This window comes from Tauraco erythrolophus, chromosome 28 (assembly GCF_009769465.1).
Source record: "Tauraco erythrolophus isolate bTauEry1 chromosome 28, bTauEry1.pri, whole genome shotgun sequence".
Classification (NCBI taxonomy): domain Eukaryota; kingdom Metazoa; phylum Chordata; class Aves; order Musophagiformes; family Musophagidae; genus Tauraco; species Tauraco erythrolophus.
Genome location: NC_141492.1, coordinates 4124364 through 4146008, shown reverse-complemented (window position 1 = coordinate 4146008; position 21645 = coordinate 4124364). Strand labels below are relative to the sequence as shown.

Here is a 21645-nt window from a genome sequence, read left to right as displayed (position 1 = left end):
ACAAAGTTGTCATAAAAACATACAAAAATTAAGGCAACACACATTGACCCAAACTCCCTGTTGGTCCCACGAGAGTCCATTGTACGGCGAAAGGAAAAAGGCACGGCAGCAGAATCCGGGGACTACTTTTTTCCTGTACACTCAATCCATGTGTTTTACTCAACATTAAGTTTTACGTTCTACTTTCTTCGCAGGTTTTAATTTAAGGTGAAGAACATTTGTTTTAAACAACCTCGCTTAACCCTTGCAGTACGGTACGTTTCCAGGCTGCCTTCCCGGCGGCCACTCCACGTTCACAGCCTTCCAAGGGTTCAAGTCAAAGCTGCAGTCAACTTCAAAAACAAGTCCAGATAACTTAAGGATTTCAGTTCTCCATAGAGGGAATGTGAGAGTAAGGGTCCGAAAACCTCCGTTTTACTTTTGCTGTTGGTTCGTATTCATCCAAGAGTTCCTGAGCGTGGGCCATGGCAGACCCTTGTGCAATGTAGACAGAGTGGACTTTATCAGTTCGCCTTGCTGGCTGCTCCTTCCGTCTCACCGTTACGTGAGACTCTTTGTCAGCCGAAATCCTGCCCTGGGATTCCGTACATTTGAAAATCCCAGGAGGAAGTTTTATGTTTGCTGTTGGCATCACTGGAGTTCGTCGGGGCACTTTAGTCTTCGGCAGGGTTAGAGATGATCTGTGTCTTGAAGCCAAGGATGCAGAGGAAGAATTTAAAGAAGTTTGCAAAAGAGAAGGCACTTTGCAAATGTCTTTGGCAGGCGTACTGGAGCTCTGAGCACAGCGGTGTAATCCAGTAATTGCTTTAAAGAAACAAGATACTTAGATACTGAAAGCACGCATAAAAATGTAACTTGATACAAGCAGCTGTGACCAGGTAATACCCAGTCACCCAGCTGTATGCAACGAAAGATGTAGAATAAAAAAAACACACACTACCTTAATACTGACCTTCGGTATCCATCCGTCCAGTTCTATCTTCAAGCAGGCTCTCTGTGCTTGCTGAGGTCTCAGAGTCTACATTTTCCTCATCAGAGCCTCGCTGATCAAGCTCGGGTAACCGGTAAGTTATATCTTCCCTACATCAAAACAGAGATCACAGCACTCTAGAAAGACAACGTCTCTGATACGAGCAGCTTCGTGCAGCTCATTCAGAGGCAAACCTTCCTGCATGCAGTCATTAAATATTAATTCTCATGGTATTTTCTCTCAGCTAGTCCTTTGCATTTTCCTTTTCACCTTCATGAAGGCCTACAGAACATAATTAACTAGATCATTTTGGATAAAAAGTGTAGTTTTACTATCTGTATTATCTCCAGCTGCAAAGGGCATGACTCACAGAGATAAAGGGTGACTTACTTTTCTTCTTTTATCGACTGTATGCGATCAATGAGAATCTCTTTTTCCCGGTTATCAGCTTCAGAAACTTCCTCTTCTTCATGCAGTGAGTCTAGTTCTGAGTTGCCACTGTCATTTCCTTTGACCTGTGAGCTTTTAGTCTGCAAGACAAATTTACGTGTAACTCTTCTCAGTTGTAAGCAGCTACATAATCTTGACTGTTTACTAGCTGCAAGGTGGAAGACAAACGAGTAGGCCAAATGAAGGGCTGATGGAATTGATGAAGAGCTGTTAGTTATCCATCTGAATGTTTCAAAAGGTAATAGAAATTTTTCCATTCACCCGATTTCTGGGGTTTTGTTACCTTTTTTGAAGCATAGTGATTTGATTTGCCAGTCTCAGCTTAGTTTTAGTCGTCACTTGTAAGTAATATTATTATGTCCAATACAAGTTACATTCAGAACGTCTATAAAATACCAGGGTGATGACAGAGCAGGTCAGCAGCACTGCATGCAATCTGGGGTGAATGTTGCACCATTACATGCAGTCTTGATTGTTCAGAAGAGTATTTAAAACTAAGTTACCATATACGTAGTAAGTATTTTAGTCATGCAATAGTACCGTAAGAAAAAACCCATGCATTCTAACACAGGCAGTGTACATACCAGCATCCCCTCGTAAGGGGAAGAAAACCCAAGTTTTACAGGCCAGAGCTAGAGAGAGATGAAGACCAAATTCACTATATGCAGCTTCTGATCAGACAGTTTGGTTTGTTTTAATCAGTACAACAAAACCAAAAGTGTATTTGCCCTAGTAGAACGCAGTATGTTTTTGTCCACCATCCATCGCTGGAGTGAAGGAACAAGGAACTCCTTTGCTGGGCATGAGACCCAGCAATCTTAGTTCTAGTGATTGAATTATATGGGAACAGATTTTGAGCACTACAAGAGCAGATCCTCACCCTTGTGCCCTTCATTTAGCAAACAGACTGCAGTGCAGCCATGTATTTAGCTCCTACCTACAGCTTTGGGCAGGTCCAAATCCCTTTTCTTCTTGTCTGGCAATTGATCTTTGACTTACTGAATAGGATGGACAGGATAAATAAGTAGCACATCCCTTCCCAAGAAATTGGTGGGATGCTTTCTGCTGGATGGTGCAGTTCTGTGCTTTACGTCAACACTTACCGTATTCTGCCGAAGCAATGAGAGTCGTCGAAAAGCAATACTCTCAGCTGCTTCCAGCTGTTTTATTTCATCCATTTTTATCTTGTACTTCCTTATCTGTTCCTTTATAAGCATCTCTACACACCTGTACAAAAGGGCAAGAGTTTATTGATCAGCCTCATACTATAAAAGCTCTAGGGACAACCATGGTGGGATGAGATGCCTCTCCTGGCTTGGGGATGTTTGACACACACACACAGATGGCATGCAAAGTCTCCCAACGCCTTACAAGGGGTAGCACCACATGGTAATGGGGTGAAGAGTCCAACATGGCAAGCAGAACAGGACAGACTGTTACAGGTAGTGGCACATGTTCTTCCTGGGGTAACCGGAGCCTCTCCCACTAACTGTACACAACAATGGTAAGCAAACAGACACTACCACGGTGCTAACTGCTCCTTCTACCTGTCTTCTCTGTGCTGGCACAGACTGGTAGATACAGAATGAGCCTGCAACCGCCCTTTTCCACCTCTATGGCCCCATGGGTCAGTAAGAAGTTACAAAAAGCTGCCATTTTTCAAACTCTCTTTTCATCGGAGGCAGAAGCAAGGCCAGCCATGCAGTGAGGATGGCGAGGGGCATTCAGAGAGCTGCTGGAGGGTGAGGAGAACAAAGAGGGTCAAGGGTAGAACCTTCTTCGATTCAAGGAACAATGCAGAAGAAATTATCAGAGGTTTCCAAGTACGCAGGAGACAGTTTAATTCCATATCCTACTGTTTATTATGGCTCATATTGCAGCAAAATACACGATTAGTGTACAATCCCCTAAAAGATCACCTTGATCTAAAATACAAACATGATGTTTAAGGTTTTTAAGTCATCCTACTTTGTTTTGTAAACTTGAGACAGGTGGAAGGAGTCAGAGAAAGGCATATAAATGGGCAGCATTAGCAGAGCCAGAATTTAGCAACTCTTAACCCTTTATTTCTCAGCTTGATACGAGTAAGGTTGTAACAAACGGAGGTAGTGGTACTGGCCTTCCATCACATTTCAAAGAACTACTTTGCAGCAGACTGCCAAAACTTACATGGTTGTTTTTGAAACGTCCTTCATGCTGGTTAAAGGGTCAGAGGTATCAGGACAACGCAAGAGGCAAGGAGCAAAAACAATGGCCAAGGCATTGGGTGACATACGGTTGACATCTTCGATCAAAGCCACTCTGAAATTCAATGTTCAGAACAAAAACAGATTTTTTAAGCGAACCTTGATAGAATACAAGCAATCTGATCAAACTATGCCAGAGTTCTCAAACAACATGTAAGGAGGCCTTTAGGGTACTAAGTACGTACAGCAGTTCAAAGAAGTGTTTTAAAATGATGTCTACTACGTAGACAAAGTTTCATGCATCAGAAAGAGAAACAGGAAGCCACCCAGGTTATCCTAGTTTGGTAGTCTCTCCAAGTCTCTCCAAACTGTCTGATGATTCAGTGCATTCTCTTTAGAACTCCTTTTCTCTGTGTTCAAAGGGCCACTCGGAAAATTCTCAAGTTCCTTGGCTAAGAGCAGCCCCTTTAGCAGTACCATTTATCCCTGCTCCCAAGACTAGCAACGTGCAAGCATTTATAACCCTTATGCAGTCCCCACCAAGTACGCGGACATCCTCGGTTCCCTATGTACCCATCCACGTAAATCCTGGTGTTCAGACGACTCACCAAGCCTTTCAGACCCACTTTGTCTCCAAAGCTGTTTTTACCCGGTTTGATACTTCTACCATCTGGTATATTTGTAAGCATGCATGTTTTTAAGCACAAGTATCAACTCCAATTCTTTCATTTCTAAACTAGCTGCACAATCCCTACACTGACACTCAAGGGATCCCTTGTGAGTTTTTAGAAAGCTTCCAAGAGGGACTCCAAAAAAGTCACACGGACATTCTCTCTAATGGAGGTAATTAAACTCATTACTTGACCAGATGGAAGATGAGTCGCTCCAAGGTATTATGATTTGCTTGTGGAAGCTGTTCAAGGACACTGTAAATGGCACAGAGCTGCTCCTGTTTTTCTGGTAGTTCTGCACAAGGGGAGAAAGCACAAGATCATAATTGCTGTGCAACGCTAGCGGAAAGTCACCAAGCACTTTCTGACGTTGTCTGAAACAGAAATTAAATTCTTAGAAGCCACACTGTCATTTCATTTACCAATTGTGATAACTGGATGTTAAAGTACCCCTCATGGCACTGCAATTTTCCTGCTTTTTCAGATGCTGCTGTTGTTAGCAACCATCAAGTGACACATCAAGATGTCTAACAATATTTAGGGCACCTTACTCTCACTGAACTTAAATGAACCTAAACGTTTGGGATATCTGGCTAGCTAGATCTAGTCCAGAACATCAAAGAGAAGAAGAAAATGAAAACAAACCAACACACTGTATGAAGGGAAATCTATTCACATGCTCATTGTTTTTAGAACAGGCAGTTGTGTAGTGATATTATGCTACAAAAAAAGAAATCCTAAAGGAAGGTCAAGTAAGCTAGATGAGAAATTCCCTGAAGAGTGTTTTATGTAAAACATCTAAAATCATTGCTGTAAGCATACTGGAAGGAAGCTGCTCAGCCAACATAAGCATCTTAGAGGTTCTTTTCCCAAGGACATAGCAAGTTAAAGAAAAAACTTTGCTTTAAACATTTCTAAAACCTACCTACAGCTCGGAGAAAATCATTGTACTGTGCAGATGTCATTAGTGGATCTGGTAATTCCCGTAGCCACTGCTTAAGGATCCCCGTAATAGTGTGAATAGGGTAATTCTCCAGTTTCACCGAGTTTGGATCTGAAAAGAAATATTTTCTTTAAAGCAGTTCATTCCTTTGATGTACACAATGAGACCCCAGAAACACTCAAATCTCCCGCTCACAGAATCCAAGTGGCAATTCAGAAGAAAGAAAGAAAAAGTCTGCTGATAATCACTTTTATGTATTAAGCAACTTCTTCCAGTCAACAAAAATAATACAGCCTGCACAGCCACCAAAAAGCTGTTTTTAATACTAAAAAGTGGCAGATACTTTCAGACAGAACAGAGTTGCAGGGAAAACTGGTATCATGCGAGGAAGTCAAAGGGGTGGACAACATTGCCTGACCTGCTTGCAGCAACTGTTTCAGCTCCTTCATCCGGTTTGCTGATCCCGATTTCCTGTAAATGCCTTCTGTGTAGAGGCCGTGCATCTCCACATACTCTAGCAACTTCTCCATGACAATGGGGACCGAATTGCTCTCGCTGGTCAGGGAACTCACACACACTCCAAAATGCCGTGGCTCTGCATCCTGTTCATTCTGGAATTGATACAGGTCAAGCAGTGTGAATACCTGTTCCCCAGCTAGAAAATCCCATTGTTTCACACCACAATTAGCTTATGCTTCCAGAAACAAAAGCCGAGTGTTTTATTCTAGCTTGCTACAAGTCTTTGATCACAAGGCAGATTTCCTGAGCTGCAGCATAAAGAAACTTTGATATACATTGAAGGATTTCTCAACACAGCACACATACTGTTAAGGAGGAGTTCCCAAATTAGCTCAAGTATCACCTGTTAGAAGAACATCCTGTTTCTGCACTTGCAGGGCCTGGCTCTGACTATATGCAGGCAGAGAAGGGAACTTCTATGTTTAAGTAGTTTTTATTCAGTCCACTGTTCATTTGCTAAGAAAAAAAGGCAGAATTTTGCATGCATGACTCACAGTATGCCAGTACCACATCCCACATCTTACCTTTTTTCCACAGGATGTACAGCTGCTCTGTATTTTGGACATGCATTTCTTGTGACAAGTCAGCTTGCAAACTAGAGAGAGGAGCAATTGTTACAAACATTCCAAATCACATGAAAACACCAAGCACCTTGTCTTACTCGTTTATACGATCTGCATGTGCTCTTTACTAAGCCCCTCCTGTAGCAGCCAAAGTCACCAGCCACCTGCCCAATTTAGAAGCCAAGTGGCCAGAACGAGGTGTCCTCACTCACCGCTGCAGAGACAGGCCTTTTCCATGGGCCAGATGTAGGAGCAGCAGTGTTCACACGACTGCCGTATGCTCACTTGGTAGTTTGTGAACACGTGGCCGTTGTGTTCTTCGATCTGGTGGGAGACAGGAAGAACCTAATGGGCTTTTTTGCCTATTGTTATTATTATTAATAAAGCTATATACCCTATCTTAGATATTTCACATTTACTTTAGAATTACAGCTGATGGCTTTGTCCTTGAAACCAAATTTCACCCTATCTTAAGGCAGTTGGGTTTGCTGGGTCACTTCATAATTGACTCCCCACCTTGGTTCAAGTTCACTGCAATACATTAGCTACAGTTTGCTACCAATATTTAGTAGTTTTCCTTTCAACAGTCCCGTTATTGAGAAAGCCATTAGGTTCTAAAAGATGCTATGGACGATAAGAAAATGCTAGAGTACCACCTATCCCTGCATATGCAAGATCTTTGATTTATAGAAAATAGTTTTATATTGTGTCACATCTTCATAAAACAGGTAAGTGATTTACATGCAAAATAAAATGGAAATTCATTCCAAAATCAAGCTCTTTCAGGAGTGTTTTTCTCTTTGTTCTGTGAGTGAAACTGAAGACTCATCATTGCAAAACAAAAAGTACTTACTGCACGATCTTGTTTTTGTTTCTTCTTCTGGGCTTTGGTTTGCTGCAGTGGATTACAGAACTGGCATTAGTATTTGAAATTCAGACATTCCATTCCCTTTTTTTTTTTTCCTGTTCAGTTTCCCAGACTCTACTTCATCTCCAGACATTTGAGACACTATACTGCAGCTTCAGCTTGGTACAAGCGTTGTCTGAGCTCACATCATCAACTTCTTAAAAATCAGTTGAGCTCACTGCCTGATGACAAAGCAATTCCATCTCTAAAACCTTCACAGAACTCTTAAGTTTTCAAAGAAAACGCACAAACACTTTAAGATTCTGAAAACATTACAAGTAAGTCAAATAATGAACAGTTCCAAAAGGGTATATCAGCGTTCCGAATTTATTATACACATGCTTCATGGATGGAAAGTATTTCCCAAATAATGAAAAAAGCTATGCAAAAGCTTTCTGAGGTTACACAAGTTCCTTATCCTAGGACAGTAACCTTGTTCAATCGTCCCATAAACCAATAACAGAGTATGTTTTATACCTTGGGCTGCTCAGATTCCTCTTTTTTTGTGTATCCTCTGATGAATTCATCCAGAAGGGATTGGAAGAGATTCAAAACTAGCTTGACTTCTTTCTCTTCCCTTTTTTTGGCCAGATTTGTAACTAGAAGCTGGTAATTTTCCACCAGATCTTTGTAGCCAACATGGATTTGCCCATTCTAGAGAAAGAAAAAATAAATCAGAAGATAGTCTTTTGGATACAGCTGATAGTTTCCTATTTTTATGTGTTTAATTTCAGAGGTGAGAAAGCACACTCATGATTAAAGCAAAAAATAACAGCCCATGAGAGAAACAAGTTAGCACACTTCCCTACTACACTGTAGAAGGGCGCTTGGCTGAGACAAAGCAGTGTCAGAAGAATATTGGAAAAGCTGTTGGCACCTCTCTTTGGTGTTTAAACACAGCAACATGAAGAGGCTGAAGACAGCAAAATCCATCCATTTCTAAAAATAAGTTACAGTTGAGTGAATGAGAAAAGGGAAACAAAACATTCTGCTGAAGATTACACCAAAACTGTAAAAAGTTTTTTTTCAAGTCTAACATTCAGCTTTGAATTCTACGCTAAGAATTGCTTTGTTAAAGAGCTGTAGCACTTAAACTGCACACGATTCATTGATCACCTACCAACTTCTCAGTTTATTGAGACTTACTACTTACAGGAGCAGAGTACATGGTCTTGATGTTTCCTCTAAACTTCTCTGTGGCTTCAAAAAACAAACATTCGACACCAGACTTCTGGGAACGTAAGTCATTGATCTAGAAAGCAAATACATCTGCATCAAATTTCATTAAAACAAAAACATCCAACCGTTGTTACGTTGTGGTCGCTGGGCTTAGTTGATCATTCCAATTATTTAAAAAAACATTTCTTACTGCACTGTGATGATACAAAAATAGGAGTCAGGTAGTTACACTCTAGAGAACGAACTCTATTTCCTTATAACTCTTTTTTTTAAATAAAACTTTCACTGCCCACTTGTTTGTAAACAAATGAAGAACTACCACCTAGGAAAGTAGTCTTTAAAATCCACACAAATAGTGAACATTTATCTGAATTTTACCATAGCTGAGTGCCTTCTACCTTGTTTAGGAGGAACTCATCAAGGTGTTTCAGTTCATTGGCATTTGCAATCTCGCGGACCATGGAAGCTCGCCAGTTCTGAGACACACTTGAGATCTTGCTGATCTTTATGGTACGGTTCTTCTTGGTTTTACTGCTCTCTTTCACATGGCGCTCCCCTGACTGGAGGCGACTTGGCTGTCCAGAAGCAGCTAGGAAAGAAATTAATTCATATATTAAAGCAGGATGACTCAATTCTGCAGTATTTGTTTCCATGCAAAACGTTACAGAAAAGATGGATAATAGTAAACTGGGGATTAAGTCTCAGAGACTCACCTTCTGAAACTTTCTGGGTTCCTCCTGTATCTGGGAAGGGGACAAAAGATACAAGGGACAGGCTATCTCCTTCCTCAATCACATCAGGACTCTCCTTTGGAATTTTCTTGTCTGGCTTTTTCCCCAAAAGTCTACGCAAAGGACTTTTAAAAGCAGACCTGAACATAAAAGCAGACACAAGTTTGTCCCATTAGTAATGGAAGCTGGCTCTACTACAAGAACAGGTTTTGTTTAACAGTACAGCTAACACCCACAAGAGGATTAACCTCTATTCTGCATGTTTCCTCTAAGGTCCAACCTGCGGAAAAACTCAGGAGCAGAAAAAAAGAAAAGAAGGAAAGACAGTCTGAAAGCCCATCTGGACATTCTGGTATTTCCTAGATTTGAGCACTGCCTTCAACACACACAGAGACAACACATCACATATCCAAGACATCATTTCTTGCTCATGAAGTCCTTGAGTTGCAGAATGCCAGAAGCTGGAGGAGCAGGTCAGGGAAACAGCGTTACATGCTTGCTGGGTTCTTAAGCTTTTCTCTGGTGTCTTATTTCTCAGTCTGGACGACAGTACACTCCATGGACCTTTGATCTGTGCTCGTACGGTGGTTCTTAAGTTAAAAAGAACCAGTTCAAAGACAAGCATTATGTAAGAAGCAGAGAATGTGTTCCTCAACAGGGTCAGATATCATGCTTACATCAACACAAAGATCAAGTCAACCAGCAACACAACCACTCATGGAGCTGATGCCAACATGTCTCTCCACAAGCACAGTCTCAAGATGCCCAATTCAAGCACCAGTGGAAAATCTCCTTTTAAGTTCTCTTAAAGGTAGGCCAGTCACACAGAAAATACATACTTGGCATCTATTTGCTGACTTGATGACTGCATGGAAACGCCTGCATCCGAGGTAGGTAAGAGGCCACTGGGCTTTTTTTGCACAGGATATTTCTTGTTGCCTTTTTCTTCTTCTATCGTATCTGGTGATTGCTACAGTAGAGAGGAGTCAAAAAAACTACATATTGAGTGAAATAGGTTCTTTAATTGGTTTTAGAAACCAGAATGGTGAAAAAAGTTTGCTTCATCAAGATGAAACCCTTTACCCAATAGATATTAGCTTACTAATATAAGATCCAAGTATATTTAGTGTTTTGATCCAGGGTCCATTTATTAAAAAATAAGTTTTAAAACTGTTGTGTAATATTTACTAATGAAATTTTTTTACACAGCTATCAAGGCAAAAAATCAACCTGAAAGGCACACAGACATACGGAACACACTATAGCCAATTACTCACAAATCTTTAACGTTTCTAAACAAGGATAACAATAACATCAGTACCTGATTCATGGCAACAGACTGGGCAAGCGTTGAGAGATCATTTAGTGAAGATGAATTCCCCTTCCTCCTGCAATGTTACAAGATTAGTTTCAGATTATGTATATTATAGAACACTGTAGCCTCTTAATATTTACCATCTTTTAAAGAACCCACATATCAACATTAGAGCTGAGAGAGAATCCTAATCAACTCTTGCAACTCCCTTTTAAATGCAAAATGTACTGGAGAAGTAAAAAAATGAGTATGTCAGATTTCTGTCATATCAGTGGGGTGATGCTTGCAAACTGCAGGTCACTAAAACCTTATTTTCAACAGACAAAAGACACATGAAAATAAACTCCAGACGCTGCTTTAACTGATGCCCTGACTCTCCATTTTAATTCAGCAAGGCAGGCTTTGTATTTTTTTTTAGCTTCTGAAAACATTCTACCCATACAGATTCAACTGCAGGACTGGGAGCCACGAAAAAGCAGTAGTTGTTCATGGCTCTATTTTCTCCCATAACATGTCCAGATGTACAGGCTATCAGGACTTCTCCATCTATTTTTAAATAGTACAAATACACATATACCTGTTTTCTGAAAAAATCAAAATAATTAGGAAGCTGTCCTTACTCTAGCTGATCCTGAGGGGACTTATCCGCACGTGTTCTTTCATCCAAAGACTGACTCAGCATATCATTCTGACTGGCATCAGACTGTCTCTTTCCTTTCCACTTCTCTCTCTTGTACTTTAGTTTCCCTGGGTCATCCACATATCTCTGGATTTGGGAAGAAGTGGGACTATCCAGATCTTTGGTTGCCTTCTGAATGACACGTTTGTTTTTATCTTCCCGGCATTCAACTGGAGTTTGAAAGCTCCCAGTAGCAGATAGCGTATTATGAAGATTCAGTGCAAGATCTGTCGGCCTTTCAGGGCAGTTAAAGCTTTGGCTGCCTTTTATCTGATTATTTTGACTCCCTTGTGTTTTCATTCTATCAGCTGCCTTATCATCTACTTCTGATCCAGGTGGTTGCTCAGGAACAGAACTATTTTCTTTTATCTCGCTTGACGGTGGTGTGCCTGAAACAGCTTTCTCTTCACTTGGACTTTTCTCTCCCTCATTGCTTCCTTGAAGGACAACATCTTGTGCTGTGGATTTCTCTGGCGCTGGAACAGTTTCCAGGGCCTCTTCAGAAGAGGCTTGTTCCTCGTGGCACAGTGAAGACCACCCCTCGAAGGAAAACTGGACGTGCTTATTCTGTAACTCGTTATGTTCCAGCCCCCTCTGCCGGCGAGATTCACGTTTCTCTCGGCTGTTGGTCACCTTCTCCGCGCTCTCTGCCACGTTCTTCTGGGGTAATGTGGCTTTTTCAGAAGAGCTCAGGTTTTCAGCTGGCTCATTTAGAGCTTGATCTCTGTCCCCAACAACTTGATCCAGCTCTGACTCGTGTTTCACAGGCAACTCATCTGTTGCTGGTTCACTGAGCTCTTCCTTGCTCTTATCGTTCTCTCCGACTTGATTTTCCTGCATTTCTCTCTGCTTTTCTTCAGCTTTCTGCTTTTCTATAGCCATGATCCGAAATCTGTTCAGAATTTGTAAGAAAAAACCCACAAATATTTAATACACAGCTGTCAAGAAAAGTACTCAACTGTGTAAATGCAGTCTAAATAGCAATAGAGACACAAAGCACAAATACATGTACAGTCCCAGTATGACTGACTGGAGGTCTGTTTCAAAGCACTGCCATGCACCAGTGCAGCTCAGCTGAATAACGCTCAAGTACCAAACACTTGACCAGTTTCCACACACCACTGGTTACTGACTGCAGTATCACATGGTAGTAACTAGCTTTGAATTGTTTATGAAGTCAACATATCACAGAGAAACTGAGCTTAGCAGGTGAAGCCAAGTAGCTAAATGGTCAAAATGGTTGTTTTCATATCACATTGCTCCTCTGCCTTTACCTCTTACGTTGCAGATGCCCTCTGACCACAGCTTGCACGAGACAAATCCTCCTCTTCTGCAGAAGGTAGCACTTCTGCTGCCTGTATCTTCGCCATGCTGACTGAATAAAAATGGCAGCGTTATTCCTCTGCAGCGCCATCCTAACACAACGGGAACGCCAGCAAGCCTGAGAAGGGAGATTTCTGAAGTAAGGGAGGGATACTTGAAGGTAGGGAGTGTTATTTGAGGGGGCTTGTTTGTTTGTTAGGAAAAGAAGATTGGCAATTCTCAAAGATACCTGTAAAACAATAGCTGCCTGCCTTGTCCTGAGAAAGCGTCTCCTTTCCAAAACCATCCTGAGCCAGCTCTGAAGGAGAATGATTTTCCTGATCACTTCTTTGTGTAGTGTATCCTGTAGTACCTGCCGTTCAGCCTCTTTCATAAAAACCTGCTTGGTTAAAGAAAAGTTCATCAATAAACAGTTGATAGGAACCTTTCAGCCTCCACTGGAGGTATCTTCACAAAGCTAAAAAAATGAGAATGCTAATAGTTATTACCGAACCAAACATTACCAGCTGACAGCAATTAGCATGCCCAAAAAGTAAAAGTCCCTTTTGTTTTGCCAAAACTCAATGTTTGGATTCTGAAACATACAATTGTACTTACAGCCTTCAAATCATAGAACCCTTCTAAAATGAAAATACTGACCTGTTTAACAAATGCCCATACCAACAGTTTCCCAAAAGTAATATCCATACAATACAGAATTGTACTGTATTGCAAGAAGACAGGTTGGTGTCAAAAACAATGAAGCAACTAGTGACATCTGTGTCAACAAGAGTTAGAAGAGCTAATTTAAACACAAAATGCAGAAAAGAGTAACACCTGTAAATGAACTGCACTAAATTTTGCGGCGTACATCAGTATTTCTTATTGGTTTACGGAAAGTTTCACAGACCTTGGTCATCCCTATTTGATAGTAGTTTTCATCCAGTTTTAGTTTATTCAGATAAACACCAATGTCTTCCTTAGAGGCTTTGGCATTTTTGGGCAGTAACACCTGAAACTGGTCGATGAATTCCTGTGAAAAGCAGAGAGAGCAAGAGATCAAAGTTAGAAGGCAATTCGCAAGTTTAGAGTTTTAATTAGATTTCTAAAATTAAGTTAAATCTGAACTGTAGGGGTTTGAAAGTACTTATTTCTCACTCTAAATTGAGCTATTTTTTCCTACTCTGTATAACACAGGCTTCATTCAACCTTCAATTAACAGTAAAGATCACTTATAGGTGATCTATAAAGCTACACATGCAAAGCATTTTATAGAAAATTAACTTACATAGGTAGACAGTAATGTGCAGTACTGATTGCTTATACTTGCAACACAACAGTCAGAATGCTTTTCCTTCACGCAACACGTAGAACAACTTACTGGTAGATGACTCACATGGTAGTTTAGACCACAACTTGTTACCATGCAGGCTCTGTCAAAACTACAATGAATTTCTACAGTTCAGCTCAATTTGTCATGAGCTTCACATGAAGAGAGACAAAAAACTGAGGCAATGTGTGTTTTTCCAAGTAGAACAGATATTTCTGAAAGCATAATTCACTTCCACATACCTGGAATGTATATTTGGCACTGTAGCCAGATCTTCTGATTCGCACAGTTTCTAGCATGCCAGTGTATCTTAACTGTTGAAGCACCAAGTTTTCATCAAAAAGCATCTCTTTCTGAAAAAGATCAGCAGTCAACAGCTAGTAAGTGCCTGAAGAGTCCCATTTCTGCCCAGTAGAGAACGCACATCCTGTTTTCACACCCTAGTTACCTTCCACCTTCATCAGAATGACAGCAAACAAGTCAAAAGAGAAATATTGCAAGGCTAGAAGACTTAGACCCTCAGCAGTCAGCTCAGCTCAGCTCTTAAGACAGTCTTACCTTCTCAGCGTTGGAGCGGATGCAACGGATGAAGAATGGCTCAGCTTTACCCAGTGTCTCCAGTAACTTATTAAGCGAAGTCTGAAATGAAAGATTCAGAAACATTTTCTTCTTCAGATATCAGCATTTTGAGTTGCATTTGACAGCAGTACTCAGAAATAAAGTTTCTTTCAGGTCTGTGCTGCACAGCACATCCCTGTATTTGTTTTTATCTTTTCTCAAGATAACGAAAAGCGGGGTTTGCACGTGCTGTTACAGCAGCACTCGATTTACGTACAAGAATGCGGCTGACTGTACAGAGAACTAACACATTTCATAGCCTAACAGTGTCTAAATGTAGTCTAATTTTAATCATGTAGTAAACCCTGCTTCAAACAAATGCCAAGAATAAAAACCTTTTCGTTTTTTCAAGCAAAATCAGCCTAGATCAGACCAGGAAGGTCTGCTCCCATGAGGTCAGGGTGCACCCAGAGGTGTGTACCACCACACCAGTCACCTACCTGGAACTGTGCACTTATGCTAGGGGGTTTCTTCTTTTTGTGCAAGTGCAAGAGGGATTTTGTAGTTCGATCATGCAGAGTCATGCTTACTATGAGCTTCAGAGATTTGGAATCCAGCAAGTTCTAGAAGAAAGTTTTCATAATCAACAAAGTGCAAGTCTCTTAACTGAAGGGGAAATATTTGCATCCACATCAAAATGAGCAAGAATGAAACCAACTACCTAGCTCCACATTCAGTGACACGTTGCGCTTCGTGACTATTTCTATTTTGGACCAAAGCATCTTCTTAAGGAGTGAAACTTTTCCATTGCCCCATCCCGAGAGTGTAACATGAACAAGGTGAACTACATAATCACTGTGTTTGCCTTCCATGACTTGGTTAGAAATGGCTTTATGCATTTATGGCATCTTTAGTCTAATTCAACAGATGCCAAGTCACATTTTTTTCCCTCCTCCCCTGTTCAGCTCTTCCTATGAAGGTAAACATTTTCCTATCCTTTAGATTGTCAAAAAGGAAGTTTTAGAAAATAACTGATACAGCTTCCCTACGCTATGAAACAGTATTTTCTGAAGTGGCTTCTGTCAATCAAAATGATTGTTCACAGTGCAAAACCACCACCTCCCCCTCCCCCCAAAAATACAAAAATCTAAATTTACTGAATAACTTTACCTTGGGAATGATCTGCTTTTGTTTCACACCTCTGCTTTTCCTGTTAAAATATTAAAGATCATTTAAGAAAAAAAGAGACGTGATTTTTGGTTATTTCAGCAAGCCATAAATTGGTGCAACTTATGAGGCAAGATGAAGGACAGAAGAAAATTAGCACAACAGCCTCAGGGTGTTTTCATGCATGTCTCTTACAAGTGATCAATGCAAAAAATGCAAACTGCTTCGCAACAAGAATTTTTTGGTTTTGTTTTTAAACAAACTCTGTAGGTATTGGAAGCTTTCAAAAGTGAAACATTTTCTCTAAAGATAAAGCTATTAAAACCTGCACTGTTGCATTGACTATTTTTGTGCAAGTTATTCCATTAGGGTAACTGCACAGCCGTCGAACTCTCGCCGTGCTGCTAAGGCACTATCAAATCAAGATACTCGATTCAGAAGCGCTTGCTACTTGCACCAGAAACTCTTAACTGCTGACAGAAGGACAACACATGTCCCAGCATTCAGCTTAGGAATTCTGGAACGTCTGAGACCACCCCCAGAATGTCCTGAGGCACTACCAAACCTCAGCACAGCTCTCATCCACGCAGACAGTGTACTAGAAGCAGAAGCTGAGAGAAACAAGACTGCAGTTCACACCCTCCCAGCTCTAAGCACGTTAATCTGTGATGTAAGGCATGTTCCAGCTCCATGCCACCCAGTTTACACTGATTTATTATATAACGGACCAGACTGATTTTCTTATGCATGCATAGGTGTGCACATTTAAAGAGTCTTAACCCAGGAATATACATAGCAATGGCATCCTGAATTTCAGGAAACCATTAGTTGTAACTTGTGAGAGATCTCATTGGAAGATGTTTGACAACAACAAGCTTGTACTACGTACTTGAGTTTTAAAGCAAGTTTTTGTGAAAAGTAGGTTTAGCTTTCAGCTAGTGCAATGAAGCAACAAAGCATTCTCTAGAGCCTTTATATTTTTTAGAAGGAATTACTTTGGTTTTAATTGTTTAGTTTTTTTGCCAAAGACCAACTTGGGACAAGTATATTCTCTCTGGACTAGACTAACTGTTGGTTATTGTTGCACTTTCAAAGCAATACCTAGAGCACCAGAACTCACATGGAGTGGGAGCGGTGTTGAAGTCGATTGAGTGACCGAAGCAGCTTACAGGGATCATCACCCTGCCATGGGAGTCCTTTTATACTTGCGATGATTTGTTCATGCATGTCTCTAAAATGATTCACAGCAAAACAAAGATGGCAAACAAAGATACACAGCCAGGAGAGAGTGGGTAAAAGGAGGAGTTGAAAACCCGAGAGATCCCATCACCAAGTGTGCTCCAAACAGTAGCAGGTCAATCCCAGACTACTTTTTCCTGGGCATGAATGATTCTGATGTCAAATCAGCACTTTCCTCTCTTCTAGTGCCCTAAACTTTAGTTACCAGGGTCTTAACTTACTCTCTAATTTTACCTTTTCATGTAAATTCTTGAGCCATCATTTCAGAAAACAAGAGAAATTTAACGAAACGTACTTATTCTGCAAAGAACCTTTTTGTTAAGCTAAGTAGCCTTTTCAGACAGATACAAGCTTCTTTATAATCGAGTAGCAGATATTTTTATATATAGATTTCACTACTAAAATGAGGCTGCTTAAACAGACTTAAATCAGAAAAGTTAATAACTAGCTATTATAGGAACACTTGATGAAATTTTCTTTTTCATTTCCATCTCAAACTTATTCACATGTTTAGCTTTTTAAGGAAAGTAAGCCTGGGATGGTCCCTAATTCGTGGCAGATTCTGTTATTTTAAGCATGCACCGTGCTTGTGAAGTGTTGCGTCTTGGCACAGAACTTACCTTCTTTACTCTCCAGAGAGGCACAAACCGAAAATAATAGAAGCTTAAGAATCACTTCTGACTGTTAGATGCTATCACCATTCTGAGCTGCTCACTGAGGCAGCAACATTATTACAGACAGTTGCTCGCTTCCCTTGGTAACTTGAACACTTTTGAATATCAAGATTTTGTTTTAAGAACTTACAAGGAAACAGATACGTTATGTTGTGACCAATCCTTCCATCCAAATTGACCCTGTAGTTCATAGCTGCCACAAGTGACAGATGAAGTAATTATGAAGCAGCACGGAGTCACTACTTCATGTGTACTTCATTTTTACACAGAGCATGCTCAGAAGGTCAGCCTGTCCAGGAATGTGCCTCCCTGGCCTTTAGGTGCAGATCTATTTCTACTTACTTCTTGTTTTCATAAAAAGAAATGATGTCTTCAAAAGCATTTATATCGAAATCCTCAGAACAATCAAATGAGAAATCAAGCATTGAGCAGCTGCAAAAGGAACACGTATAAAACCTAAATACTCCATAGAGAGGCAAACACGCCTATACAGAGCAGCGTGTGGAGGCAGTTCTGTAGGACTCGCCCTGCCTCCTAATCATGTCATAAGGCTGCAAAAACCATGAGTGCTTCTATGAATCCTTCAGTGGCACAGACTGGCTGCAGAGGAACACACAATGCCAAAAGCAACGTGTACAAAATACAGCTAGAGACCTCAAAAACTCAGTGGTAAATGGAACTGAGGCTATGTCACTAACAGTTGGTAGTACTGGGTCTTACATAAATCAAGCTAGAGTATTGTTTTGATAGTACTAAAAAGGCTAAAAAACCAAGAGAGAAGAAATAAAACTTGCTATTCTTGTGGAAAGATCTAGTTGACATTTGATACACGAAAACGCAACTCAGCAATTCAGGTCTTTTCCCTGATATGGGTTAAGTATGTGTTTCTCACCGATAAACTTTTTCTACTGGTGTATTTGATCTCTGGAGTTCTCCAAGGGGAACTCTGGGTCCTTGACGTACCACTCCTGTTACGAAATAATCAACAGTTGAATTTTGACAAAGATATGAGCATAACAGGCAAGAAAACCCCACCAACCCACCCATAACAAGCAAAATATCTACCCAAGGGCCTGTAGGTTTTGTTTAGTACTTTAGCTATGAAGCTAGGCCGCTTTCTTTCTTGCACTCCTTACCACTAGGAAGTGAATTGCTGTTGCTCAGAAAAGCTTACCAAAATCAGTATCTAATTCTGAATACTCATTTGAAAGTTCGAGGAGGTCCAAGATGATCAAAACCAGCGATACGGCGAGCGTGCACACTAGAACTAGTAATATCTTCCCCAGCTTTTACAAATAGGGCTTCAAATTTGGCACAGCCTGCTGGAAGCAGTGCCCTTATTGGAGGAGGAAGTCTGAATGATCTCAGATCAAACAGTGACAATCTCTTTGGTGTGTGAATGTTAAGCTATTTTCACAAGTCGGTTTTGTCCTTAGTACCAAAGATCGCATCTGGACGCTGAAGTTTTACGGTCGACCGGTCCATAAACCAGCACTAACCAGTCATTTGAAAGCATTTCCAGAGTGTTTTTTCATACCATACCTGCAGTCTTCTGAGCTCGCTGGCGCCCAGCTTCTGCAAAGACAGCCATTGCTCGAATGGCTGCCCTCAGAACTGCCCAGCGGAACACGGCCACGGGGTCCATTCCGATCAGCTCCCGAACGTAAGCACTGTCACTGCTCCGTAGCAAAGCAACAATGTCTGGTCTCATGTAATCCATATTCTTCTCTCTGAAATCCTGCAAGACAGGAACATTGAACCACAGGCTCCCAAGAGAGCTTTGTTTTGACACGAGATATTAATCACTATTCGAAATAATTCACTATTCTTAATAATTCTCACTGTAGCGAGCATTCTGCTCAAGTCTAGACCACCACCAAAAAAAAGAAAAAAATCTAAAGTACATCTGAGAACACATCTGATCCAGCCCATTCCCAGCAAATTTTGTACATCCTGACAAAAACTATCAGAAAGGTAAGGAATATTTTTTCGTGGCCATCAGATCTATCACCTACTTTTATCTGGTATTTAACTTTCCCAGCAAAGTGTCGGATAATAAAAGCAGGCTCCATCACTGGGGTTCCAACAAAAAACTTGTTCTCCTCATGCTGTTGTTTGAATTTTGCAAGTAGAGTTTGGTTGGTGGCATGTGGAAAACTAGGAATACAAAACAAGAAGTCAGCTCTTTTTCAAATATAGGTACATTTATTGAGGTGCAAAGTGACAGACTGAAGGACACCTATGGATCCTTGTGGAAGTATTTTATCGTTCAAGACTTCTACACTTTGAGACTTACACATCCGCTTCGAATCTTACAGGTGGGCTTAATTTCTGGACCAAAACCAAACAGCTCCACACATTGCAGAATATTCCGAGGTTTCAAGTGTACATCAATGTTTCCTCCCCACTTCACCAGTCAGTCAGCACCACATTAACTTTTTACCACATTTGCTACTTAATGTTCTAAAGACATACATATGTGCATTTTACTTTAATTACAATTCCATAGTAAAACACAAAAGTGAAAGTTTCTAAGTCTGCTCAGGCTTAAGTTTCATTTTAGCATTAATTTATATCACCACCATACTGGGAGTCATTAGAAGCAAACTAGAGTGCAGACCGTAGTCATACGATGACCCCCTGCTTCCCACAACATTCCTGTCCTTTTCAAAGTGCTGTATCTCTGTTCCCTTCCACAGCCCTTCCCTCCTCCCTGCCACACATTATTTTCCCAGAAGACGTTTGTTGCTTACTTGCTTTCTTCATCCAGAAGATAGAAGAGGCCAGTGGGCTTCTTGCTGATTAAGTGAATGCAGGCCACGTTATCAGTGTAGTCAATATTGTGCCAAGTGATCCCTTCACTCTTATATTCCTCCTGTGTAGCTCAAGAAAATTCCCTCATCAGTACAGTTATGACAAGTTGAGTTTGTTAGTTCAGGCAGCAGAAACACAAATAAAGAAAATTTATAAGTAAGAACAGAACAGCAAGCAAATTGGGTCAGATCAAAGGTCCACCTAGGCAAGTCGCTCAACAGCGGATGCTGGGGGTAAAAATATTTAAAAACCAAACCAGTGGAAAGAACATTCAGCTGTGCCTTCCCAGCAATCAGCAGTCTATAAGCTTAGAGTTAGACGTTACATTTACGTCATTATATTAAAACCATAGGAATTTAAGTCTGTTTTTCTCTTCCACAGTTCTTGTACTATGACAAATGACAAATATTTAATATCAAGTCCCAGGATTTCCAAATTGTGCTATCAGATGACACAAAAGAGGTTTCAAAACAGGTAGTTAAGCCCTACACAGCATCAACACCAGAACTTCCCCAAGGAAGCAACATATATTGCTTAGGTTCACAAAATTTGAAGCTCTCTGACAAGAGAATACAAAGCTCTTCTGCTGAAATGACAATACATCAAATACTTGACAGGATAAGCTTCCCATTAAGATACGGAACCAAAATACCAGTTTTTCTTCATGCTGTAAATGTCCATAGAAAAAAAAGTAATGTTAAGGTACTAATGTGAAAAAAGACATCTCAGAAAATTAACTAAATAAGTTTTTTGGTGAACAAAAGACAAAGAGCACCTCTCACTGTTCTACACGATGACGATAAGAAATGGATTATTTTTAAGTAGGTAGAATTGAGTCCGGGTAATGACAGACTGCTCAGTGTGCACACCACATTACAGAACTGACATGCCATTTTCCACAGACAAAAAGCCTTTCTTTAAAAAGATATAGAGATCCCCCCTGAGGGCCCTCCTCCTGCAAGAGATACAGGAAATGGGTCATGCAAGGATTAAGCTTATTTGGAGAAATGGCATTAGAAAAAAACCAAAACAATGTAACTATTTACTCTAGTTAGCCTGAAGAGCCACTTCATCATCAGTTACAGAACTGGGATCTCAATATTATGTTTACATTTGAAGTTTGTATGCTTGGTAATTTTCTTCTCTTTAAAAAATGCTTCTTTAAAGTTATCTACGAATTGTTGACAAAATACCACATGCTACAGAACGACTTCTTTCTCTCAGCAGAGTGACCCCAGAAAAACGCTTTAGCACAAACCAGAAAAAAAATCCAAGTCTAGAGCAAAAAAAACCCCAAACCTCAGTCTAGAAACAGGATCTGTTAGCTCCTGCAGCACTCAAAATGGCCTGTAAGATGATACAATCTGCAAACAAGTAAATCAACATATGCCAGTAATGCCAGGATTTCAGAACTACTGCCAATATCAACATTCGGTTGTATCCCCTAA

General features: G+C 40.6%; 1 protein-coding gene across 1 annotated transcript in view; it reads right to left on the bottom strand.

The window, feature by feature from the left end:
- Positions 1 to 767: 767 nt before the first annotated feature.
- MYO9B (myosin IXB) overlaps positions 768 to 21645 on the bottom strand; it is a 44409-nt gene continuing 23531 nt past the window's right edge. Inside the window, exons 11-41 of the mRNA XM_086627822.1 lie at positions 20137 to 20258; positions 19399 to 19540; positions 18926 to 19121; positions 18276 to 18351; positions 16591 to 16701; positions 15474 to 15513; positions 14804 to 14926; positions 14304 to 14384; positions 13988 to 14098; positions 13326 to 13448; positions 12666 to 12815; positions 12388 to 12554; positions 11055 to 12005; positions 10441 to 10507; positions 9959 to 10089; positions 9102 to 9259; positions 8787 to 8977; positions 8363 to 8461; positions 7687 to 7863; positions 7156 to 7197; positions 6515 to 6626; positions 6264 to 6334; positions 5639 to 5831; positions 5203 to 5331; positions 4467 to 4572; positions 3590 to 3721; positions 2524 to 2647; positions 2005 to 2052; positions 1361 to 1500; positions 941 to 1080; positions 768 to 804 (exon numbers count right to left, since the gene is read on the bottom strand). Of these exons, the coding sequence (XP_086483948.1) occupies positions 942 to 1080; positions 1361 to 1500; positions 2005 to 2052; positions 2524 to 2647; positions 3590 to 3721; positions 4467 to 4572; positions 5203 to 5331; positions 5639 to 5831; positions 6264 to 6334; positions 6515 to 6626; positions 7156 to 7197; positions 7687 to 7863; positions 8363 to 8461; positions 8787 to 8977; positions 9102 to 9259; positions 9959 to 10089; positions 10441 to 10507; positions 11055 to 12005; positions 12388 to 12554; positions 12666 to 12815; positions 13326 to 13448; positions 13988 to 14098; positions 14304 to 14384; positions 14804 to 14926; positions 15474 to 15513; positions 16591 to 16701; positions 18276 to 18351; positions 18926 to 19121; positions 19399 to 19540; positions 20137 to 20258 (4452 nt within the window). The 3' untranslated portion in view covers positions 768 to 804; position 941. The remainder of the gene's footprint in view (positions 805 to 940; positions 1081 to 1360; positions 1501 to 2004; positions 2053 to 2523; positions 2648 to 3589; positions 3722 to 4466; positions 4573 to 5202; positions 5332 to 5638; positions 5832 to 6263; positions 6335 to 6514; positions 6627 to 7155; positions 7198 to 7686; positions 7864 to 8362; positions 8462 to 8786; positions 8978 to 9101; positions 9260 to 9958; positions 10090 to 10440; positions 10508 to 11054; positions 12006 to 12387; positions 12555 to 12665; positions 12816 to 13325; positions 13449 to 13987; positions 14099 to 14303; positions 14385 to 14803; positions 14927 to 15473; positions 15514 to 16590; positions 16702 to 18275; positions 18352 to 18925; positions 19122 to 19398; positions 19541 to 20136; positions 20259 to 21645) is intronic.